The 26249-nt window shown below is 37.4% G+C and overlaps 2 protein-coding genes across 13 annotated transcripts in view; one reads left to right on the top strand and one right to left on the bottom strand.

Annotated features, from left to right (window-relative positions):
- The first annotated feature begins 874 nt into the window (after window positions 1–874).
- LOC119661043 (ceramide kinase) lies at window positions 875–12061 on the top strand. Of its 2 annotated transcripts, none has more exons than XM_038070234.1 (6): window positions 875–1684; window positions 5694–6040; window positions 6303–7187; window positions 8798–9246; window positions 10903–11108; window positions 11199–12061. In XM_038070234.1, exons 2-6 carry the CDS (start codon window positions 5878–5880, stop codon window positions 11290–11292), a joined length of 1797 nt encoding a protein of 598 aa, XP_037926162.1. In that variant the 5' UTR covers window positions 875–1684; window positions 5694–5877; the 3' UTR covers window positions 11293–12061. The 2 variants fall into 2 exon arrangements, with proteins under 2 accessions (XP_037926162.1, XP_037926163.1); XM_038070235.1 differs by having other exon boundaries at window positions 5665–6040.
- Window positions 12062–12238: 177 nt separating this feature from the next.
- The window catches only part of LOC119661047 (zwei Ig domain protein zig-8), a 60105-nt gene continuing 46094 nt past the window's right edge, over window positions 12239–26249 (bottom strand). For 2 of the 11 annotated variants that reach the window (XM_038070240.1, XM_038070242.1), the window contains exons 3-7: window positions 23919–24254; window positions 17378–17434; window positions 15887–15989; window positions 15171–15358; window positions 12239–13616 (exon numbers count right to left, since the gene is read on the bottom strand). In XM_038070240.1, the coding sequence (XP_037926168.1) occupies window positions 13462–13616; window positions 15171–15358; window positions 15887–15989; window positions 17378–17434; window positions 23919–24254 (839 nt within the window). In that variant the 3' untranslated portion in view covers window positions 12239–13461. The remainder of the gene's footprint in view (window positions 13617–15170; window positions 15359–15886; window positions 15990–17377; window positions 17435–23918; window positions 24255–26249) is intronic. The other 9 variants (XM_038070246.1, XM_038070243.1, XM_038070247.1 and 6 more) reach the window with 9 other exon arrangements.

The following is a 26249-nucleotide window of genomic DNA, read 5'->3' as shown; positions in this document are numbered from 1 at the left end:
CAAGTGCAAGAAGACAACTTGAGGAATCCTTAAAATATTTGTTTTATACTTATCACAGCAATCTTTCGGGAAATCCCCGGCAGAGGGAACATTTGAAAAAGAAATTCAATTGCAACTTTTTTTTTGTCGTTGGATATATTTGCCATACGTAGTTGGTATGAATAAAAGTCATTTTCACTGCATTTTTCGCTAACAATTGTTTATTTATCCAAACATATGTTTATTCCATGCACGTTTACATTATATGAAATAAGAATCTACAGATAAAGTTATTATCTTTATTTCTCATATGATAAAGTGAGTGTCGCTTTACCATAAACTTCATTATCTTATTGATTGCAATGTTTGTGTATCGATAAAAGATATGTGATTTATATTTTCTTAATACTTCAGTTGAAGCAATGTGCAGGAAGGAATAATTATATTTATATATTTCCAGAAAGATACAATTTTTGGGTTATTAGGGTGGAAGGACGCCAAGGTGGTTTGTTAAAGGAGTTTTCGAAATTTTGATTAGGATAACAATTATCAGAAATTGAATCTGTATTTTGGTTATATTTTATCTTTTTTTGGTGATATTTTCCCTATTTTGAAAATTAGTAAATTATGGTTTGTTTCGTATGAAAATCTTATAAAATTTTGGAACTATAGAGATGGTTTTCAACCAGTATATTTTAATATTTCCAGTAGATCAACTATACATTCCAAGTGATTTTCATTGATCTCCAATTTCTGTGCTAAACGAGACCCCATATATGTATAATATATCTTTCGTTTGATTGGTGGCGACCTCACCAACATATATACATTCCAAACGAAGTTTTGAAGTAAAATGACTAATCTGGGATTGTATTTTTTTTTGTTCATTTTGCTTATTGTATTTATTTGATTCGCCTGAAGTTGATCTTTGGTACTTGGTGCTATAGCGGCTTCGACTACCCTCTCTGTTACATTCACTACAGCCTTGGAAAACTAGCTTGTTGTTGTTGTTGTGATAATTTTTATTTAAACCTGAATGATTACAACTCGCAGGTGGTTTACACAACTTCTTAGGAGACCAAAGAACCATAAAAGTCGATGATTTTACCTAAAAGTTAGTCGAGTTCCAGTCTAGTCCATGAAATGTGTATGAAATGAAGTTATAAGATATTTTCTACCGTTCCAAGATACTTTTTTTTCTGCTGGTTTTGTTGATGTTTTCCAGTCTTCTTTCATCTAGTAAAAATTCAAAAGTGTTACTTGTGCGCTCTTCTCGAGGTTAAGTGGAGGAGTATTGGGTTTTGTGTGAATATTTGCTGTCCATAGTTCAGAAGTGCTTTTTGCCGCATCAGCTGGGCAAGTGTATGGAGGAGAATTACGATACTGGAAAAGCTAAGCGCAATCGTGGGAAAATTGCTGTCGTTTCGTCATACGAGACAATAAATGTCTCTAGGTCAAAATGGACATAAACGACTATCGTTCGGATAAAAAAAACGTGCATCTAGTAATCAAGAGCATGGAATTGCTTTAGGTCGATATATAGTTTCGCGGGAAAATTTTATTAAGTTTTTGTTTTAGAAAAAAAAAAAATGCGTTGTGTTTGATATTGCCGAGTGTTATTATGTAGAGAGTTGCCGAAGAGTACACCATTCTCTGTCGTTACTATATCAGGATTCAAGGATTGCATGCAATAAACCTAATGAATGTAAGTTGAGACTGTTGTTCCTACTTAAGAAAAAAAGCAGTTCCAAACATTTCGCACATGCATAAGTTATCCCTCTTTGAAATTTCAAAAATAACTGAATAGGTCTAGAAGTTCAGCTAGAAATTAGTCAGCTGTTCGTGTTGTCAATACAAAGAGAAGCTATAGTATGCCTCCAGTGCGCCTGTCCGAAGTTTGATGCTTCACGGGGTCCAGGTTTCTTTATTTTGCTTTCTCTTCCCAAGGCAGCAAATGCAACTCATAAAGAAATAGAACTATGAATGTACTACTCTCCGTTTTTCCCCACTGATGGAACCACAGTACTTGCAATAGAACTTTGTGAAAAAGTACAAACAAGAGTAATACCGCACGTATTACCAAGAAATCTGAGTGCTTAGAATGCAAAAATTGAGCAAGCAATGCATAAATCATTACACAATTTTCACACTTCCATCCTTATCTAGCTTGCTCTAGCTTAAGTTGCATTGTATTGTTAATACCTGAACATTTATGTTGGCCTTATTAACAAGTCATTTGATGAACTTAGCCCCCCATCTAGCCATCCACCCGGTGATAAAATTATAGTAGTACAAACATTAATCAGGGTAATAAAACAAGTGGCAGTGATTTATAATACATTCAGGCTTCAGAGATGATGTACTGTAACCCCCACATGATTAGATTAGATTTGATTTTGATAATCAAAAAATTGAAATTCCACAATCGTCATTCTGATAAATAATTACGATTGATGGGTACACTTGACCGGGTTTGTATAGTGGGTAACAAAATGCATTTAAGAGAATTTTTCTATGATGCTAATGCACTGGCATTTAAGGTGAAGACTACATTAGAAGACCTTTTTTTCACTTACTTTTCTGACGTTTTCTTTCATGGGGAGAATTATTCGGAACTTGATCAAATTTGGACATTATATTACCCATATTCCTAAAAAACCTTCTTTTGAAAAGTTCAAGCCAAAAATAAAAGTTTCATGACCATATTCCGCTGAAGGTCATAACTAGAGTGTAGCGACTCCAATGTATATCTGAAACCAAAACGCTTTTAATTTTGCATAATTAACTTATTTTCTAAAAATGTGAACCTCACTGCAACCGAAAATAATTAAAATCAAAAATTTTGCCGTTGGTCAAAAGAAAAATTCCAATTTTTATCACTTTTTTCACGAATTATGCAAAAAAAGGCTCTACATTTCAAATGTTGATTCATATTCATAGACTAACGATCTATGCATCCCCGCGATAAAAAAAAATCGATTCGGTTGATTTCCTTTTCATCGGATGTCAGTTTTTCTATACTACTTGGGATAGTCTTCTGAGGATCTTATGAGGTCCAGAATATGGTTGAACTAGCGATTTGCGGACTGAGTCCACTCGAGGAAGAACATGAATGCAAGTTTCCAAACTCTTACTTCGAAAAACTTTACGTTGAAAATAATGTGCTGCTTGCACGGGACGAATTTTTCGCATTGTTTCTCGAAGTTGCTCGATGAAGGCGTCCAGCTCAATGTGTTTATCTTCGGACGCTATGAATTCCCTTGGAAGCGTAAGGGTTGACCCATAGAGCATCTCCGCACTGGATGAAGGCGTCCAGCTCAATGTGTTTATCTTCGGACGCTATGAATTCCCTTGGAAGCGTAAGGGTTGACCCATAGAGCATCTCCACACTGGATCCTTCAATGTCGTCCTTGTAACTATTCCCTAATCCAAGTAAAGCCGTTGGGAGTACATCCGTCCACGTTGGGTTCTGCTCGTGGCACATTAGCCTTCCAACATTCCGTTCGCTGCGGTGTGATAGTTGGTTGTGCGGCTTCTTTGACAGTCCATTCGCTTTGTTGGGGCTTAGAAAAAGGTTCACTTAAACTGTGTTCCTTAATCCTTGGTCACTGTGAGTGTACCTCATCCATGAAGTGTTGAAAGGTCATTACCACGAACTCCTAGAGCCCGATGGGCGTTATTAACGCTGCCTCAGGAAAGTCCTGTTTTGCTGTTGGGTTGTGGTGGAATGAGCGTACTAAATCCAATTTTGTAAAGATTTTCTTATCAGCGAGTTTGACCATGATGTCGTTAGCCTCCTTTCTTCGACACCAAAGGTAAGGGGCTTGTCCAAGGACTCGACGACGGCCGGCAGAATCCTCTGTTTAACATGAACTCGAACTATTGTTGTTGCATTTTTAATTTGTCTGGCGTCAATCGGCGTGCTCGTTCATATACCAGGGGGCCTCTTATGGTTATGTGATGTTGCTGAAATTTCCGTGGTTTCTACCGGCTGGCTTTTAGTCGGCTATACGATAAAGTTTATGGTCTTGGCTTGTTGACCTCTACAATGCAATCGGCCGCAGTTGCTACATTGCCAAGGGACGAGGTATTTGAAGCTGCCAGTGTTGACTGTATTCTTACTGGTAGACGGTCTAACCACAAAGGGGCCAAAAACGCCTCCGAGACTCTATTATCTACAATGCGTTTCCGAGTCTGCTCCTCATCGCTTGCGCCGAATGTGGCTAGAAGACGTTGCTTGGTCTTCCCATATTTCCCTGCAGATTTAGGATTTTCCACGGTTTCCGTCACCTGTGCTAAGGCGACCGTGTCCAATTTTCCAATGACCTTATCGAACTTCGATATATCGCTATTGATTCTAGGCGATCGAAATTGTGTTGAATGTTCGAAGCCAACTGGGTTTTTTCAGCTGAGTTGCCACATGTTAGTTTCAATTCATCAATCAATCAATTTTGCTAGTTTAAGGCTGCAAAAATTATTTTTTGTGCATGGAGGCACTGATTCTTCGATACAATGTATGATGCGAAATGTTTTGAATATAAGTTCAATTCAATTTTTATTGACCTATTCCGTTCGGGTTGCTCTACGAGAAATTACTCATAAAATCGAATAAATAATAATAAAAAGTAAAGTAAACTTTGATAGTTGCATTTATACTGCTTAGGGGATTAGGCGACTGTAATGAGCTAAGAAGTAACCACATTTCCGGTCTTTTTTTCGGCAAGGCAGTGAAAAAAGTCCAAACTTCGTAAAAGATCTTAATTGTAAATGTGATAAACGGTTGTAAATTATTTTTTTTCAAAATGATGCAAGCGAAAATGGCGGTTACACAGCGTTTTTTCGAGGAAGTATTTTTTTCGTGCGCGGCAGTATCTTGTATTTTTTAATTTACGATGAACATTTTCTTCCGATCATTTTCCCAAACAAATTCCGAATTTTCCAAACTGATTTCGGATTTTTCCAAGTCAATTTCAGAATTTTCCATTTCAAATAGGGCATTTTCCATTCCAAATTTAGAAAAATTTTCAAAATTCTGCTATAAGGTTTTATACCAACATTTTACCATTAGATAAGGATGCAGCTTACACAGTCAGAGAAATCGTAGGTGCCCATCAATTTTCTATTATTGTTTGATTTTATGGTCTGAGAAAAAATGTAATCTCTTCAATCTTTGCTGTTTTATGACTGCAATTAATTTCGTCGTTTCGTGTAGAGCCTCATTACTGTCCACTGAAAGTGGAGAGGTCTTATCAATTATTAAGAATTTTAAATTAGGGGATTGCTAATTACTTTCAAACAATTACCCGAAATAAGGGAGAAGTGGGCACTGAACTGCTTTAATTACGTCATTTTCTACTGAAGTTGTCTTTCCCCCGGAAAACTACTTAATTATTTAATTGAAATTGTTTGGAAAATTCTGAATTAGACTGTCAAAACCTATACATAGTTAGAAAAGTACCAAGCTAAAATCCAAAATAGAATTATTTAGATGTTTTCCGAACCAATTAGAGCAGTTTTTCAGCAAAAAGGTCTACGTTTGGAAATTTCTACAGTGGCCTAACTCCCTAAACTGTTGCGATATATGGCATCGGAAGTAATCCCTTTATAAGCAAATCTAGTCTCAGTCGAACGGAATAGGTTAATTAATTAGGAAATTATTAAATTCAGATGGTAACTGATTAAAAGGACCATTTTCCTTGACATTATATTTACAGTGCGCTGTGATGAAGCAAATGAAATTGATACAAATTAATACCGTATTATTTGAGATAAATACATGCAAGATATTTACGATTGATGAAGTATGATCCCAACTATAAAAAATCGAAAAGAATACATATATTTTCGAATAAATAATCACAAAATAACAGTTTATTTCTTGAGAAAAGAATTCTCACTATGGAAGATCAACAACAGGATACATTGAACACCAATCACCAGCAGGAAGAAATTAAGGAAAAACATGACATTCTACTAAATACATTTTTAATTAGTAATAAAAAATTTCGAGTTCTCCTCCATCATGGAAGTCTGGTATGGGAGAAAGAGAATTCAAAAAATGGTTAGGATTTATTTCTAGAAATTTGTGAATTATTCGGACAATTTTCATTGTTGCCTGCTCGTTTAGTTTCCTTTGGTAATTTTTATTTATTTTTTTCTATTTTTCTGTTTTTTTTTTTCAAATTTATTTTTTTTTTTTTATTTGTTTCATCGAACAAATTGGAGACTATCAGGCAGGGAATTCTGAAAATTAAATAAATAAAAAGTTTCAATTTTGCAGATTTCTAGATAATTCACGATAAATCCATTTCGAAAAATTTCAGGAAAAACGACAGTGCCTTTGATTGACATTTTGGCCGTGCGATTGGCTAGTAGCAGTAATAGAAATAAATCTAATAATATTAGTAGTAGTAGAATAAGTATTAATCCATCAGTATCGTCATTGCCGACATCTGCAGTGCCATCGACATCATCTGATACATTTGATTCGAGTAAAAACTATCTTTATATTTACTATGCTAAACGTGATAGTAATTGTCAACGAGATCATAATCGTTGGCGTAAACATACTTTGAAATTATACAACACAGATTACCGAATCATACAAACTTGGCACAACACACTTGCTGATTGGCTTGATCAACAGAAGCGTCCTAAAAATATTTTGATGTTTGTAAACCCATATGGCGGGAAGCGTCAAGCATTGAAAATTTTTGAGAAGTACTCAAAACCGCTTTTTCAATTAGCTGGTGTTGAAATAAGCTGTTTAATTTCACAACGAGGAAATCAAATTCATGATATTTTACAAAATAACCCGGCATTATATCAGTACGATGCAATTTGTTGTGTGGGAGGTGATGGTACATTTGCTGAGGTTTTTAATGGATTAATGCAAAGAACGCTGAGAGATTTAAGTTTGGACCCACAGCGGCCAACATATTTGCCAAAATTACGAATACCTATCGGTGTGATTCCGGCTGGAAGTACAGATACTGTAGCTTACTGTTTGCATGGAACCACTGATGTTAAGACTGCAGTTATTCATATCATACTGGGACAGAAACGGGGGTTGGATTTGTCAAGTGTTTGCAACCATATTGGGTTGATTCGGTTATATGCAAGCTTAATTTGCTATGGCTATTTAGGAGATATTGCATTGGATAGTGAACAGTATCGTTGGATGGGACCACATCGTTATGATTATTCCGGTAATAATAATGCATAGAATTGGAACCTAAGGGGGTCATCCCGTGTGCCGGATCCCGGGAGTCGATTTTTTTTCTGGCTTCAATTGTATCTAGACATAGTGTAGAATATTTGGGCAAAGTGGTTTTTCGATTTTCCCTGTCGTCCGATTCATTGGTCGTCTTCAGTGGCGCGATAGACCAAATCGGCCCTTGGTCTCCATTCGGTTGAGCAGCCTTTTAAATTATTCCATCCATCCATCTTTTCTTGATATCCTCGTAGCACCCAAAAAACATCTCTTTCTGGAGATAGGTGTATAGGTTGCTCTGTTCTTCAATAATGAACCATCGTATCGGGCCGGAAAAATGGCTACGCATGCTCAAGATTTCGCATTTGTATCTTTATGCAGTTCTTCACCAAAAATTTCCAAAGAAAAGAAAAAAAACGGCCTTCACAGGATGACCCCCTTAATGGATAACAGAGGACTGAGCAGCGACGTCTGCTCTTTTTCCCTTTGTCAGTACCAAGTGGCCTGAAAAATTCGTAGGCTAACATAGAAAAAAAACATTTTTTTTTTTATAAAATTTGATTTTATTATTCAATTAGTTGCCTTTGATGGCGATACAATGATTATAGCGGTCATATAATTTTTCGATACCATTTCTATAGTACGATTTGTCTTTAGCCTCAAAATAGACCTCAGCTTCGATGATTATCTCTTCATCGGTACTAAATTTCTTTTCAGCGAGCATTTTCTTGAAAGGCCGGAGAACAGGAAAAGGTCGCTGAGGGACATATCTGGAGAATGCGGTTGACGCGGAAGCAGTTGGAAGCCTCATTTATGCAATTTTGCAATCGTTTTTGTTAATTTGTGTCTTGATGAAACAGCGCTTTCTTTTTCTTCAAATGAGGCCATTTATCCTTCGAAAACGCTATGTAATAGTCGCTGCTGATAACTTCTCTCTTCTCAAGGTAGTCGATGAATATTATACTATGTGCATCCCAAAATACTGGTGCCATAGCCTTATCAGCCGACTGTTGCATCTTTGCCCGATTTGGAGTCGGTTTACCACGTGCAGTCCACTCAGATGACGGTCGCTTTGATTCTGGGGGGAAACAATGGAGCCATGCTTCCTCCATTGTGACATATAGGCGCATAAATTCCGGTTTCTTATGGAGGAAGAGCACTGTTCAGAATCGTTTACTTGGTATTGCTGTTGGTCGATTGGGAGCTCGCGTAGCATCCGTTTTCAACAGAGCTCTCGCTCACCCAAACATTCATGCATGATATGTCCAACACGTTCCTTTGATAAAGTTCCTTTAGAGTCTCAGCTATCTCGATCAACTTCACTTTGCGGTCATCCAAAATCAGTTTGTGAACTTTTTTGATATTTTCGTTAGCAACAGCCTGTTTGGGGCGTCGACTGCGTCCATCCTCTTCGGTGCTCATTTCGCCTCGTTTAAACTTAGCAAACCACTTTTCAATGTGTCTTTTGAAGGTTAGGGTTAACTGAAAATCATATAGATTTGATACTAGTAACGTCATCTGTGTTAGCCTACGAACTTGTCAGCCCATCTGATATAGTAATTGGTAGATAAATGATAGATGTACTGAAGTATTTCCTTTAAATAGGTTTTAAAAAATTCATTGCCAATCGTGGATATGAAATTGAACTAGCTTTTCCGGAATCGGAAAGTACTAAAACTCAAGTTGACAACCTTAAAACAAATTCCACATGTAACATTGGTTGTGACCGATGTCTCAATCAAAGTGAACCGGATAAATGTGAACAAAGTCACATTATTGACTATTCGATTTTATCGTCAAATTTGTCGTCAGCAGTTACCCCAGGAACACTAGAATCTGGAACAAAAGACCACCAAAATTGGAAGACAGTTCGTGGAAAGTATTTTATGGTGGCTGGAGCAAACATCTCGTGCGCATCGTCACGCTCACCGAATGGCCTGGCACCATTTTGCCATTTAGGCGATGGACATATAGAAATTATCGTGATACGGCACACTTCCATGTTCAACTTACTACGATTGCTGATTCGTCTGAATCGAGAAAATCCACAACTTGTAAATATTTATATCATAGTTTGTATTGCATTTATTTTACAGTGCCTTAACCGCAGTTTCATCTTTACTTTGAAATTAATACTCCTTATCCTTTAAAACTGTCACTTCCTTACTCCTTTCTGTAATTCATTTAAGTCAAATTCTATTCGAGGATACTATTCATAAATCGGGAATCTCTCTACTAGGGTCGGGAATCTTATAGAGGAATTAATATCTAGTTAAGCAATTTTTGCTTAAGGATTGAGGATTCCGAAGTCCGCATCCACTTGTTGTCGGACCTTGAAGGAGTCATAGAGTCCAATTTTTCCCTATTGCTCTCTAATAACGGCTTTACCTCAACCATAGAAATCCTTCCGAATGTAGTTTCAACTTCGCATTGGAGCATGTACTTCCGTCTTCGTCTCTTCGGCCCTTTTACAAAGTCATGTTGTTCAGATATCTTCATAATTTTGTCCAAACCGATGTTTGCCTTCGTTATAGTTTTGATGACATCCAAATTCTCACTGTTTACTTCTTTAGGATGCTCCAAAATTATGCCCCTTGGCGTTGCTCATGACACAACCATCAACAATTGTACGACTCCACGATCTTCATTTTCCGAAACGTTAAACACATATCTACTCACTTGGAGAACATTCTGTCGTTGGTTCGCCCTCTATCGCTTCAAATATAATGGGGAGAACGTTTAGGTTGGGGTGGGTCGCCGCAGGACCATTATATCATTTGCTCCCAAGAAGAGGAAAGGAAGGCGGGGGCCATTCATTGTGTAGAGCTAGTCCTTTCACGTCCTTCTCGCGCGCGTTAGTTTTTTCTTGCGATTGTGTCCCCTCCCTTATTAGGCCGTTTGGCAGTTTAGCTCCTTTGAGATTGAATTTTTTCCGGGATTTCATTTGTGAAGCCGATTTGAGGTCCAAACGCTGCACTCCCTCCATTACTGCTTCTTTAGGCTCTTGGCTTTTCTTGGTGTTGGAAGCTTTACATAAGTATACTTCATTCTTTCTCTGCTTCTCTTTACGCCCTCTACAATTTTTCAATTTGGACTTGGATCATGTCATCCTTTTGGTGGCAATATGTACCTGCCGCAATGGGATCACCGTAGGAGTTTGTAACTGTCGCCGTGCATTGGTTCGTCGAACCTAACTCATCCATGGCCTTTTCCCAGGTGACTTTAAGGTTTCAAACAACCACCTTAATATTGCGATGAACATTATGTTTCGGCCCGACGAATTCGTAGAGCATGTTCAAGACGTTATCCATCTCCTTCAGACAATTTTCTACCCTGAGTACTATTGCTAATAATTATATATTATAATTATTTTACACTCCAAATATAGTCATGCAGGGTATCAAATGAAAGGTCTCGGTTAGCACTTTCCGAAGCCGGTCTTAGCTTTGACATTTGTTGGAAAGGGGGGGTGTGGTCGATGGTGGTGATCATTTTTTCAACCATTCTCAGAAACTACCCAAGCGAAAAATCTGGAAATGATCAAAAGGCAAGAGGCTGCCACTGTATATTAATTTAGAATTAATAAACCTTTCCCCTATGTATCCTTCCTCTCCTTCTGACTCTCTATATCCTTGGAAACTGCAGTTATTACACGCAATTTCAGCTAACCACATAATCGCTAAGTGTAATGCGAGTACTCATGATTTCAGGATATGCTTCCCTTTGTGGAAATCTATCGGGCGAAAAAATTTCTGGTTCGATCAAATAAAACAGCAAACAATTCTGCCTCTTCATCTGACCTAACTATGGGTGGATCTCGTCAACCAATAAGTAGTAGTCTGAGCAAGGGTGCTGAAAGGACAAGTCAGTGGAACTGCGACGGAGAACTGGTTTTCGATACTGATGTCTTAATAAGGTAAGATCTTGGATGATAGGATGAAACTCGATTTAAGGATTATTGATTAGACAATTTATTCGCTTTTGATTTCTCCGTTTTTTCATGCAGCTCACATCGTCAATTGGTGGATGTCTTTATGCGAGGGTCATACCCTCCATCGGAAGAGAAAAAATCTTCTTGCTGCGGGCTTTGTGGTGTTTAAGAGCTATGAACAACAATCTATGATTAAACAACCCCAAAAGATCGGAGTTCGTTGATTTCCTTTCTTTTGTTGTCGTTTTTCGAGTAGTACCAATACTAATTGTGCTCAATTTAAGGATTACGTTTTCTACATGTTTGGGATTTCACTTCATTCATTCTTTTATTAAATAACAATACGAATAAATCTTGCCTAAAGAAAACAACTTTGATATGATGATGTGCACTATTAGTATCTTATCGTAAGAAAAATAAATTAATTCAGGGGTTGATTGCTTAGAATAAAAGGAGTTTTAGCTATGTACTTTGTAATACTTACCAAGTTTCTTTCTGTTTAAAATATGTTTACTTTAAGTTTTAATATAATTAGGAAATAGGCATACACGAGCGGAACCAATCAACTGTGAGAAAGAGATTCAATCGAATCAATTCCAAATACCTGTAAATTGATAAAGGAGTAGGAGTAGAGTTTGCGAGAGGAAGACTTTTTTTTTGCATCTACAAGGCGATATGGTTTTTCGTTTTTAGTAAATATCGGTTCAACTTTTTTCTATCGCAATAAATATTATTGTTAGTTTCCGTTTTTAAAAGTTTTTAAGGGGAGGTAGGCTGTGAGTGCTATGCAATTCTGTATTGTCGAGTTAGCTATAATATCTTGCTCGAGCGGTGATAATTAATTGTTGTAGACTATTTTCTATTGTAATGAAAGGGAGGCAAAAATTGTTGAAAATAATATATTTCAAAAATAAAATTCCAAAAAAGACAAACGCAAATGGGTTCGTGTTTCAATTATTGCATATAATAGTATTACGCTTGCATTAGACTAGATTGGCGAATAGAATCGAATTTAAAAAAAAGGTGTGTGATTTACTGGAAGATCTGTGTTTGGCAAAAAAAGGGAAAATTTTCGACGGAGGGTTTCATGATATTTTTTAAATTAAACTCGTTTCTTTCTGTTTTCATTCATTTTTCATATATTTTTCCACCTTATTTTCTTTTCGTCATTATATTGAGTTTTGTTTTTTCCATGTTTTTCTTTATATTTACTTTTTGGAACACTTCCAAAATGGCTTCATGTCCCTTTTAATGTTTATATTTCTCCATCATACATGCTCAACATTTGTCTATGATGTTTTTGGTTGGTTATATATTTGCATTAGATTTAAATGCATTTTTTTTTCAAAAATTATTTCACTTATATAATTACATTAATAGTTTTTCTTTGAATTTCCTTTGTTCTTGTTTTCATTAATTTGCTAGACCAATAAATTACCGAACATTTCGAATTGTTTCATCGAAAATTTATTAGTCCCCCGATATATATATATATATGTATATTAATATGCATGATGTTTTATCATTTAATTTAAATTCTTACGAATCTAAAATATTTGATTTTCCTTTTTTGCTTTTTTTCATCCCTACGTATTTGTCCGGCTTCAATGACTTAAACATGCAATCGTTTGGATTAATCTGATTAAATTTTTGCAAACTTTTGGTGTGTACACTGCACGAAGGTATCAACCTCCTTGCTCCTTTCTTATTACTTCAATCACATCTTATATCTTATTCACGTATAATTGTATATATATATTCTCACCATTTTTTTAATTTTTCGCTTTTGTCCTGGAATTTGATTCATTTTTTCGAAACATTCTCTGTTCGTTGGTATAAACTGTTTACATTGTTTTTTTACTCTTTTCCGTTGGAGGAAGGGAAGGAATTGGGAAGACAAAATGGAAGGAGGGGTCGCGAGTTGATTGATTTATATTTATTCTTCCAAATATTTTGTTTATACATTTCGTTTCTCATATATATATATTAGTTCTTATCAATTTCTTTGTATAGAATAGATGCAATGGCAGAATATACTCGTACACCTTAAAATGCAATTCATTCTGTTTTGAACTTTTGATTTACAATTGCGCAAGTTTGAGATTCGATCTGATTTTCTGATTATTTTTTTTGATTTTGATAAGAATAAAAGATTATCGCAAAACTAAGATATAAACAGATTTTTTCGATTCTATAAACTTTTTGCTTTTTCATTTCTCGTGGGATGTAGTAATGACAATTTCGAAACTAATAAATTATTGATAAAAATAAAATCTGTCATTAGTTTCCAATTACTTTAAACTTCCTTTCCCTTTTGGGAAATTGTCTTCAAGATGAGTCATCTTTTTGTTGAGTAGAGTAATAATATGGACGTTGCCTGTGATATGATTGGTTGATGACATGCTGTTATTGAAAATATACATAAAATAATTATAGCTAAGTGGGATGGACGCGGCACGCCACTACTGGTTTGCATTGCAGCTGGATGCTCTCCTGGAAAAGTTAAGAATATATAAAAACACAATCTTGTATCACATTCTAAATATTTAAACAAAATTAAAAAAAAATAATGGGTTTTAAGCACTGGCGGACTAAGGTCTTTAATCCTGGGTGGGGTCTCGATCGTTCTTCATCACAGTCGTATATGTCGACACCGTGAGGATGACATAAAATACAACAGAGGAAAAACCTCTCCTTTCCTTTGCTTGTAGGGAGAACGCCTCTGAAAATTGCCTTTTAGTACTTTTCTGTCGCATTTTTTGATACCTTTAGTTTTTTCTGTTCCAAGTGGCTAGACCACCCGCTCTCCCGGCTTCGAGAGCCTTGAATTCAGAGAATTCCTTTCACCAATGGGAGAAGAAAGGAGAAAGGGAATTGTTAGTCCAGAAAACCCCTCGCCATCCGCTCCCTCCGCCGGTCGAGCTCAACCTTCTTCGCAAGTAAGAAAAGGCAGAACATAATGCGCAACAAGGGTCCATCTGCCAGCGCTCCTCAGCATCTCTCTGACAACGTTATCTGGAACGAGCTCCCCTGGGCTTGCATAAAGCTGCTGATGAAAGCCGTCCAACCTTTCACGAGAAAAAAGGGGTGTTTAACATTGTCTGCCACTCCATTGCAGAACACACAATCAGGAGATGGCACCTTCCCAATCTTGTGCAAGTAAAACTGAAAACTTCGGCCACAGATCTAAATTGTCGATGAGAGAAGGGTTTTAGGTTAGAGCCAAAGGACAGACTTTACTACTTGAAAGGCGATTAATAGTTTTATAAACTTGCGGACCCGTTTAGAGTGCTAAAAGCGTGAAGCGGTAGGAAGCAATCAACTTTTTTCTAACGAAGAAAGCAATTTTTCTGAAAATAAGGTTGATATCCTGGGAAGAGTGGGTTGGGGGGTCAAGAGATCAGTACGAAAATCGTCCCAATCTACTTGGTTATAAGATGCTCAAAAGGTGTCGACTTTTCTGAAGAGCTCTGTCATAGAGCAGTTGAAGAAGTTAAACCATTTGTTGGTGAGGGATTGTATTAGTGGTGGGGTCTGAAGATGGGTAGTAGGATGAGAGTTATACTGTGGAGGGATGACCAAGTTGTGTAAGTAGGTCGGGTGAAGGTAGGTTGGGGCATGTTTGGTGGGAGAGGTTGTGAGTAGTAGCATCCATAATGGGGACAACAATGCGTGACCTTTGACGCTGCTCTGTTTCGATTGCTTTGATTCTAATAGAGCATTTTGAGTTGGAATGCGCCGTAGTTGACACACAATTGGTCTACTGTCTGGGATGCGTCATCACGACCACGTATTCAACCCTCAGCCTGGTGGTTACCGGCGTACTTTACACAGCTTGTGGTAAACCTGAATTAACTGCAATATTTCCAAAGCGTTGACAATGGTAGCACTGTGTTATCTCGCTACTATGTTAGTTTTTCCACCACGCGCCTCTGATAGGCTTAGTCCGCCACTGGTTTTAAGACTGACAATTGCTATTGCCTTTCTAAAACTTATCAAACCCACTATTTTTAAACCTAGAAAAATTGTTATAAGAAATCAACTCACCATTCAATACATGAACTTGCGCTGATGCTGGTATGGCTCCAACTGGAACGCACGTATAATTACCAGAATCACGTAGTGTCGCTCGGGTAAGCATTAATCGACTAGTTGTTCCAGCTTCTGTTTTTTCTGTTTCTAAACTAATACCACCACGTGCTGAATCAAAATCTACGACATTGGATCCGTGGTACCTAGTGGACAAAGGTTATAGATAGATGAAAAAAATGGAAAGGACATTCTGAATTATTATTAAATCAATAAAATTTGTTTGATTTTGATATATCCCCATCCACCCTTACTAAAATTAATTGACTCAGTCGGTCAGCTCGTCTAAATAGCACTCGGCCTCATAGATGGTAACAGGACGAACGATGCTGCAGTTATCATTTGGACACCTTCATTTCGAATCACCTCCAAGCATCATGTTGTTGACAAATCACTTACCGGGCTTTGCGATTCCAAGGGTTGCATAATCCGCTTTGTGTATCATATCCTTGACTTGACTCCCCCACGACTCCCCCACATGTCCATTACTATCTTTTTCAAAGAGTTCGTTTTAAAAATACCCCCCAAAAAATTGTGATGTAAAAATAGCCTTTTACTTTTGCAATTCATTCCTTTAGTGTGGAATTTTTTTCAGCTAATTCTAAATAAGTCCTGTGCCATATTTCTCTGATTTCATATTATAATTTTATCTTCTAGTTGAATTGTTTACTTACCATACAACTGATGATGCATGAATATTTACAGAACACGATAATGAAATTGTGCTGTCTCGTTTCACGTGCACTTCTTGTGACCCGATTATTTTTGCACGGGCAGCTAAAATGTCGGAAGAAGAGAGAAAAAAATAAAATGAAGAAAAAGATTCCAATATCCTGTTTGTGATAAATTTTTCCAAGGAAATTCTGGAGAAACAGAATATATATGAATATTTGATTTAAAAAATTACTTTTTTCCGTAATGGAATTTGATTCGACAAGGACGCCTAAAGGGTTGTAATGAAGCCTTTTTAGAAGGGGGGTCTGTTACCATCATGGTTTCAACAATTCGATCGTTTAAGGGGCTGTAATGAAGCCTTTTTGGGGGCGTCTTCTACCTTCGTGGTTGCAACAAATCGATCGCCTAAGGGGTTGTAATGAAGTCTATTTAGGGGGGATCTTCTATCGTCGTGGTTTCAATAAATCGATCCCTAAGATCTTCTTTTCAATAAATCGATTACTTTTTTCGCATATTTTGAAAGTAGATGATGTTACAAATACGTAATAAAAAGGATTTCGTTAGAAGCACGTTCCATTATGGGTATTTCGGGGGGAATCAACACCTGCGGTCTTTTCGAGCGCTTAGTGGTATGCGACCCCTCCGCTTATCAAGTGGCGATAGGCCGAGGACCAAGGGATTTCCACAAGTTTTCCCATCGATCCCAGATTATACAGTTGATGAAATCGTCATACGAGAATCTGTCTTCTGATAGTTCATTAGAAAGATGTTTAAGTGTACAACAGCAAAAGTAACATTTTTCAAATTTCCTGATCCCCCTGTGAAAATTCGAAGCTCAGAGCCATTTTTAAGGTTTTGTGTAAACACAAAACAAGGGAAGGGACCAGTAGTTGGATTGTTTAAAATATAAGTTGAAGTATTAAGTATTGTATTTAAATGAAGGAAGGGAGAGGAATTGTGAAATACAGAAGGATAATTGAGGATAATAAAGGGGTAAAAAAATGTGAGGATAAAGTGAATATTACACATTATTCATTATTACATTTTGGGCGAATGGTGCATCTACCATATAAATAGATTCTAATTGCGAACGTAGAGTATTCACCAAACAAAGGCAAGAGGAAGATAACCGTATAAACAGTATGAAAAAGAAATTAGCTCTTTTTATCTCGATGTACCATACATACTCCATATATTGCAACTCTGAAATCGATTGTTTTCGACGCTTATTGTACGTCCGGCAAGAGGTTCGGAGTTCAGGATTTTTTCATGTTTTTTTTTTTTCATAATATCGAAATCGGAGGGTATGATTATGGATTATGAAAGACAATAGATTTTTCTGTTTTGAAGGCTGGATTAAATCCAATCTTCAGTGACCGACTGTGATTTCAAGGATCATGATATAGTGCCAATGGAACTTGATTAAAACAAAAAACTGGTAAACTCGTGTTTATGTTTATGAAAATAAATAATAATATGGATATTCTGACCTTTGTTATTATAATTATGATGTTGAAAATAATTACCGGTAGCATCGGTTACTGCTGCTGAAATCACAAAAAAGAAAAAGAAAGGAAAATTGACCATAAGAAATGACGGAATGAAATAGATCGAATGTGAATTGATATTTAAGTGCTTGGGGTGTATAGTGATTTCCCTATCATTAATAAATATTTAGAGCCATTGAAAAGACGTTGGAAGGGAGGTCCTCACATATGCAAAAGGAGGGTGTACAATTTTTCTTCACCGAATATCATGTCATGATGTTGGGTATCAAATGAAAGGTCTTGATTTGTACTCTGTGAAGTCAGTTTTAGCATTGCAACATTTTTTTTCACCTAATGTACCCGTGTGTGGTATCAAATGAATCAATTAATACTCGTCGAAACTGATACTGGAAGAAACATAGAGGAATGAGGGCTCAAAAATGTGTATCCAGAAATTTAAGCTTCAAAATACTTCCCATTTCGATATTCGCTAAAATAAGGTTAATAATAGCATATTACCATATTTTAGAAATTTTCCTCAAAACCCCCCCTGATCCTAGAAATACAGAATTTGGTGCATCTATAACTAATAATATAATGCACAATTCTGGGAAGTTTGAAAAAACTCCAGCTATTATTGACAAAGTTATGGAAGGTCAACGTTGTGCATTTCACGTGAATTTATTGTACTCTAAACACAAAACGTTTATACCCGAAGCGTTCAACTTTCGATATTCCGGCTTGTTTTGATTTTGTAAGTAATTAACTATTATTTTCTTTCATTTTTCTTGATTACAAAAGTCCGTGTTCCGTCTATTGTTTACTATTTATCGACTAAACCCCCGTAACCGGCCGGATAAAGGATAATCAAAAAAGTCTTCAAATTATTTTTTTACGAGTATTGTTCTCAGCTCTTGTACCTTTTTATGTATTCTATAAAAAGGCATATTCCATTTTGTATGGTATTACTCCGCATACTAATATTATTCAACATATTATTTGCAGAAAAATTGGTATAAGAATCCAACTAAGCAGCAGCTGCCTCAGAATGGTGACAAAAATACGTTTTTTATTAGAGTCATTTAACCGACATACGCATATTCCATTCTCTTTTCGTCTGTGTTTCATCACTTGCTCCTATTCTATTCATTTTTACTTCAATTTTGCTTTTTTAATCACACTCTAGGTCTAGTCATCACATTTATATACTCCAGGCTGCTTTCAAGCTTTTCTTTTAACCTTGGCTCAGTTTGATATGTTTGAAATATGTATCAGCTCGAATCCACTTCACAACATGATGAGACGGAATAGAGCTGCTGTGAAAGATACCACACCGAAAAACTGAGGTGGGTGGAGGAGGAGTGGGCAAAATAGGGAGAAATAAGGGTGAAAACATACCCTAAGATGGAATATAAAACATAAAACACAATTGATATAACACGACATTGCTGCCTGATGTTGACTAGGCAAGGCATATTTGAAATTCTACATTAAAGGTAGGACGTATCACACGTTTATATCCTACAAATCAGGGTATATTCGTTCGGCAAATTTCATTTAATCTTCCCTTTTTTTATTGAACAACAATTTTTAAAATGGCTGAAGTGTTATCTCCGGTGAGATTGAAAAAAAAACAGGTTGTCATCATTCAAGTGCATAGTTCGAATCACACAATCCTGTCTCATGCTTGAGGGCGTAATAGGTGCATACTTGAGAATTGTTAGAGAAATTCAGGTTCATCTATTATTCTGTCGTACAAAGAAACACTTCCCAGTAGGACAGAGCAAGGGAACTTTCATTCAAAATTCCCAACAGTTTGGCATAATTGATAGGAAGTAGAGATTTTGTGTAAATATCAAAGCTAAATTTTTCTCTATCCGGGGCTACTTACTTCCTAGTAATCAACGAAGATTTTTATCAAACTGACACCAAATGTGGATAGAAAGTTAACTGACGATTTCGTCCCGGGAACGCTGTCTCACCTTTACCCTGGGGCAGCATGACCGAAAATCGTGACCGGTGGTAATCACTCCATTTATATAGAATCGCAAACACGATATGGGTGCCAATTATATTGAAGTGAAATCCATCGTATGTTGAGACCTAAACTAGTCTGCTGCCAGGGCGGAGGTGAGGCAGCGTCTGATAAGTTACCTATGACCTGGACGAAACCGCAAATCAACTTTTGTCATAAACTTGGGTGTTTAACCCAAAAAAAGGAGTCCGTGGCCAACAAGAGAGGAAAGGATGGAGGAAGTTGCTTTCCAAGTGGTCCGGTCCCTGCATTCTCAACAAAAAAACTCACTAATGTGTGATAATCGTGTTATATATTTAATGATGAATGATGCAAAATTTCACTATCATCGTATCTAATTTTTGCTAACAAGTATCTTATTAAAATTGTACACATTTTGTTCACCTCGTACTCTCTTCTCCTCCTTCTTTTTTCACTGAAAACGTGGCAGCATTTAATGGAGTTTTCATTACGATGCTTGTTAGTCCTTCATGTGTTTTGGCTTCCATTTGATTTGAATAAACTCGGAATGGATATTCTATACGCTTGTCGGAGTCCTGGAGTCCCTTTCCCATCTGTTCATCCCTAAACACATGCCCACTTATACATGTTTATTCCACTTACATTTGCTCCAAAAAAGCTATTCAATCCTTCAAACAATCCACTTGCAGAGTTAAAAGGGATACAAAGAGGAGGGAAGGAGTGAATGGAAAGAGAATGATCCATCGTTCTATGCGAACTCTTTCCAACACGGATAGATATGTACGAGTACATGTATGAAAATTTACTACGAGCTTTTAAAGCAGGATGCCTGTCGAACAAATGTATTACATAACCACCCCCGCTACACTACACGTATGCTCTTTAAAGAGACGCCTGGTGTGATTTGCAAAATGCTTTTGCGACAAGGTTTCTTATTAATATATTCCGGATGTACATACTCGTGTGCTTATAATAATAATATAATATAATGGCCAGAAAATACATGGTAGTATGATGGAAACTCCTAACCCGGAAAACGGATGCCATTCCTTTTCCATTCAGAATGGTTTTCATATTCAAGTTAAAGTGATTTCAAATGACTCATTTTTGTCGCACCTTTCGCCTTTATGTTCACTTGTTTCATGATAACGCTACTACTATTCCTGTTCTTCAAAACCTCTATTCCATACTTCGTGACCTCCATCGTCTCTGACGGTTATGAATGTACATGGATAAACTTCCAAGTTCTCCCAAAAGTGGTAGGTCCCATTAATGATTTTAGTTTGTAAAAAAATTGTGTTGCAGGTGACGACTCTCATCCATTGCATTCATGCATATCCTTAGAAAATTATAAAACTTGGCTAATGTAATTAACCAACCGACATGTGAGTCCTCATAGTATTAGTACAAGTAAAAGTAGTGGAAGAAAAAAGGAATGAAACTGGGATTATTCGTTACACTTCGCATCTTCCAGTAAGCCTACCTTTTTATTCAAGTACTTTCGTATTATAGAATTTTTAAATAATTTTTAAATCTGCTGTTGTATACCCGCTATCTTCCTTCAGTAAAAACGTCCGCAAAGTATTTAAGTGAATATAATAAATAAGTTGGTGAATGGAATTGTTATATACGAGTAAGAACATCTAAATAAAGGATTTCGCTGGTGATAGTGAAGCTCTGAAAGGGATGCAAAATTCCATGATTCTAGGGTATTCTCAAGGGGGTTTTTCCATTCAATTACTAAATATTATAGTACTATTGCCAACCGCTCGTCGCACAACCTATACCGAGGTAGAGAACCAGCCCTCTGACGAAAACCAGTACCAGTCTAACGACGGTCCTACTAGCAATAGGTGGAGATGTCGATTCAGGGTGTGAAACCAGGGATATCCTCTACAAGCATGGCCATCCGGCCTAGGAAATTGCCAATCGGTATCGAGTCAAAGGTCGCCCGGAAAATTGGCTCCTCTGGAGAATATGTTCAGGTGGTTAGATGGTCTTCGGGCCGAACTCGCAGATGGAAAATTCAGTGCTCCAACTCGAAGAGTAAATGGGTTACGATGCCACAGAAGCGCCGGCGAGTCATTTAATACGGTCGCCAAAGAGCGAAAGGTGTAGTTCCTTCCACAATCGTTTGATTTGCAGAACGGCCTGGGTTCACAGTACGTCCAGTAGTTGTTTCCCGAGTGGGGATGAGGGGTGTTTTTCTTTCAACTAAACGCTAATTAAAGAAACCATAAGGGTAGGGTTAGGAATCTCTACGTTTTGTGAGGAATTTGATCGGAATCAAAGACTTAAGTTCCTCTCATGGACTAGGGATGAAGCGAAAGCACGGCCATTTTCCCAACTTCGACTAGTCCGGTCGAAATTGAAGGCCACGATCCAAACCAGAGTCCCACAAAAACACGGTAAAGAGCTTGAATTCTAATATACGGTGAGTCAAAAATTTAAGCTAACTCCTCGGCAAACATTTAAATAGTGGAGCTCCTGAGATTCGGATAGACAAGTGAATGGAGAAGGTCCATTCTACTTTATTCTAAATCCTCCACTCAGGCATCGATTATGCAGGGGGCTGAAGAGCCCTGTTTTGAGAGTCAAGCTTGAACTTACAAACGGATGCTCACTTGGTGAACAAAATCCTCCTAAGTTCGTTTGGGCATTAGAGTATTCGCAAGTGAAGGAACCTTATATCCTAATACTACCAAGTCGATATGCAGAAAACCTTAATCCCTTGTTCTTCTTTCATTTTTCTCTATTTCATCTGTCAACAAAAATCCCAGGCCATTTTATGTGGCAAAGCGATGTAGTGATCCAAATTTGAATTTTCAAACCCCGAATGCAGACAAGGAAATTGCACCGATGTAACAGACTTCAAGGCTGTCTATGATAGCATAGTCAGGCCCAAATTGCCTCCTACAATGTACTGTAGTGTAGGATTACGGTCCTGAATGAAGTACTAAGACGCTTCCACGCCCTGATTCAACTGGATTATCGCGGTGTCATTATATTGCCGACAGGGAAAGGAATTATTACTAGGGATGTTTTCAATGTACGTATATGTGTATATATAGTGAAGCATGTCAGACACGGAAGGACATTCTCGGAAAAAAATATTTTGACGTAGTTGGATTGGTATTGTGTCGTACAACATAAATAATTTGTCTATTTGTCCTGTTCCGTATCTTGTCGTGCAGCTGAAACATAATTCGAGCTGTGGGGTAAATATGAAAATATGTTCTTTCACTTCTTGCAAGGGTTGTTTTATGCTCTTGCATTTTCTCTCTACTTTCATCCCATAATGAAAGTATGTTTCTTCATAGGAACTTTCATCATGGAAATGTATTTTACTACTTTTGGCGTTACAGTTTATAAACTATGCTCGTCTTTCGTGTCTGCGATGTAAAAGATATTTTGTAAATAGAGCGAAGATGATCAAAAATATCATCTTTCTCCTATACCAATATCCTGGAAAAGACCAATAACCGGAAAAAACTTTGCCATATTCTGGCCACATCCTGCCTTTGTCATATTAACATGGAAAATTCTTGACAATGATTAACCTGGTGCATGCATAGCCGAAAGGATTTCGTATATAAGAAAGACCGGGTAGGCTGATACTGAGCTAGTAAGGGCTGCGACCAAAACATTGGCAGAAGGGGGAAACTGTTAGAGAATCGAAATCAACTTGGAAAACTATAATAAAAATGGGGGATAGTATAACGGTCACAGCATGCATGGAATATTAATAAGTATTCTTTTCGCCAAGTGACTTGGACGACACCAACAGAAAGGTGGATGGAATAGTTATAACTTAGCAAAGTATCTAAGATATCAGCCAATATATGTAAATGGTAGTAGGGAACGTCGATACAAATCCCTTATATTTTACTTCTGAAGTACAAAAACCAAAAACGGAACGAACAGCAACCAAGAGAGAAGTATTTGACTAGGAAAATTCTCAATGAATGAAGTAAATGGACAAAAGTCACAACAAGAATGGACATGGGCTGTTCCGCTCTTCAGAGGGAGGTATGGTAATAAGTTTTGATAGATACCATAAATTACATTATTTCACGCCAAGCATCTTGGAGAATTCCCATTCTGAACATATGCTCATCTAGTTAATTATGGCCTGTCATGCCCAGCTTTTCGACAGGATAAACTTTGCAGTATGTTTGGTTGGTTCTGACAAACAGAGTTTGGTCTGTTCAACAGCATTAAGGCTCAGCCACCTTTCATTATGGGTAGCTTATTCGCAGTTTTTAATAGTAGCATTAACCAATGATACAAAGATCTTAATTATTGGTTCCGGTCCTGACATGGGGTTTTGTGGGTTTTATGGGAGAGTCCAACTTGGCCGACGCATCCCTTATTAAGGGCTCTGCACCGCCTGGAAGCCTCCTCCCTATCAGGCACAAATTGAAAAAAAAAGTTACATGGACAGAAATAAGGAGACTGTTTGAGTTCAACACACTATCTGGCTTCACAATATTTAATTAAAATATTTTAACACAGAAATAGACTTTATAAAAAAATATATATACATACATAACGTACCGGTAACTTCTAGCACCACAGCTAAATTGATTTTTGGCTCTGTATTCACTTGACACTCGTAAATTCCACTGTCACGTTGTTGAGCATATTCAATTTTCAAATCCCAATTATCTGAACCGGGGGTATGTAGTACGGAGAAACGTTGATCTCCTGTATATGTATAGATGTTTGTAGTTAATATATGTAGATCCCGTTTACGCATCCATGAAACAGTTCTATTTCCTTTGTTTTTCACACGGCAACGAAGTATGGCGATATCATCAACAACTGTTGTAACATTTCGTGGATTGACATCATCAAAGTACGGTTTATCTGTGTCGATTAAACCTGAAAAAAAGACATAGGAATATATAAAGGAATGTTGGAAATTGTTCAAACTTATCATTAAAAAAAATACTGAATACAACCTACATAAGGCCCATATTCAATTGATTTATATAAGTAATAAATATTCAACCCCAGCGGTGCAAACCTTATAAAGATTTATCCACTTTGTACTACGAAACTGGTCTTCTGTTTGGTCTACTTGACTGGCATTCTGGTCGTATCTTCCATCGAGTCCTAGCATTTGGCACACCACGATTGCATTATCCAACGTCTCCTTGACAATGGCCTAATTCTTAATGTTGAAAAGTGCAGATTTCTCCCGCAGTAGGTGAAATTTCTAGGTGATCCCATCACCCCTGACGGCATACAATCCGACTCAGACAAGGTGCAAGCGATCGCTAGCTTTCCGCGGCCAAAGACCTTAGAAGGTTCTTGGGTGTCGTAAACTTCTTTCGTCGCTCCCTGTCCAAAGCCGCTCACCACCAGGCATTAACGCTTTCCTGTCTGGTCCTAAAACCAAAGAATCGCGGGAGGTTGTGTTGTCTCCAGGAGCCGTGCAAGTGTTTGAAACAACCAAACAATAGATGGTAGACGCTACACTGGGGGTATGAGTTTTCATTGGGACTGAAAATTTCGGATGCCTCAGAGGTTAGAGCACTAGGCTATTGTACGGAAGATCGCGGTTTCACTGGTAGCATTGGTATTTGTATCGTGACTCGACAAAGGATACCAGTCGACTCAGCTGCGAATGAGTACCTGAGTCAAATCAGGGTACAAATCTCTCGGGCGAGCGCAATGCTGACCACATTACTTTCTATAGAGTACTGTAATCCTGTAGTGCATCGTTAGTGTCTGGATGAAGTGCTCTAACACACTTCAAGGCCCTAATCCAGTTGGATTGTCGCTCCAACGATTATTATTATAATATTATTGAAAAGGAAGAACCCTTCCTCCTCCAAGATGGGGTTGAAAATTCAACCTTCACAAAATTACTGAAGTACTTTCCAGATTTCAAAGGCGGGAAAATTTTATTTGACATTATTTGTAGCTCTATATGTCACTATACACCAACCAAACAAACTCCAAGCTTAATAAAGCATGTTCACATAATTGAACTACATGTCCATTGTACAAGCGAAACTTTCTACATTTTCATCTAAACAGAAAGGCGGGATAGGAAATGACATAAACGAACCGTAACATAATCAAATTGTCTATTCCTCTCTCTTTATGCCTATCTAAAATGAAATACATTCCTTACTATGAGATTTTGAACCCTCGTTCGACGTTATGTCGTTCCTACGGGGACCAATGATTAAGTGATAGATGTTGAAATATCTGACTTAACACCATTTTTCTCCTTATACCTTAAGGTTCTTGATTGGCTTCTTTCTTGAGAAGCCAGTCTAAAGCTTCCTGGCTTCATAGTACAATGGAATGTTTCTAAGCTCTATGTTTTATTGGGATGCTCTTTAAACGGATGACGTTGAAACTGCTACTTGCCTTTATCGATTTCATTGTGACACTGAATGAGTGAACAAAAGACGGGAATAGAAAAGGAAACGAGACTTCGAAAGGAAGGAAAAAGAAGTGTTCTCCGATTTCCCGGGATATAGTAGAGTAATCGGGGTGTGATGAGGTATGGGCGTTGTTGGGAATGAATATTGACACTGAACGTATAAATCGAACTGAACATTGTGTTGTGATGCTTTCGCTTCATCTTATCAGCCCCCAATGTGAATAGCGATTTGGCTCTGGAGCAACAAGGGTTTGTTGTTTAACTGTACGATGAATCCGCTAACAACGAAAAGGCAAAAAATGAAAATTATACTCCCCCTCCATTGTCGCTGTTCACACGTTCGTTTTCTTGCTGCTCCCAATGAAAGTGTTTGTGAACTTCTACAAGATAGCATCGCCCGGTTTAATATAATAGATGAGCCAGAAGGAGGAATAAAAAATCGTTTGAAATCTTTATCATCCCCACACTTATGAAAT

The sequence above is a fragment of the Hermetia illucens genome, chromosome 7 (assembly GCF_905115235.1).
Source record: "Hermetia illucens chromosome 7, iHerIll2.2.curated.20191125, whole genome shotgun sequence".
Classification (NCBI taxonomy): Eukaryota; Metazoa; Arthropoda; class Insecta; order Diptera; family Stratiomyidae; genus Hermetia; species Hermetia illucens.
Note: the sequence above shows the minus strand (reverse complement) of the source record. Positions and strands in the feature narration are given on the sequence as shown.

Excerpts from the sequence above, each read along its gene's own strand:
- LOC119661043 (XM_038070234.1), top strand. The coding sequence starts at position 5,878 with ATGGAAGATCAACAACAGGATACATTGAACACCAATCACCAGCAGGAA. Across the intron at positions 7,188-8,797 it reads ACATCGTTATGATTATTCCG|GTTTTAAAAAATTCATTGCC; the intron begins GTAATAATAATG and ends TCCTTTAAATAG. Across the intron at positions 9,247-10,902 it reads ATCGAGAAAATCCACAACTT|GATATGCTTCCCTTTGTGGA; the intron begins GTAAATATTTAT and ends TCATGATTTCAG.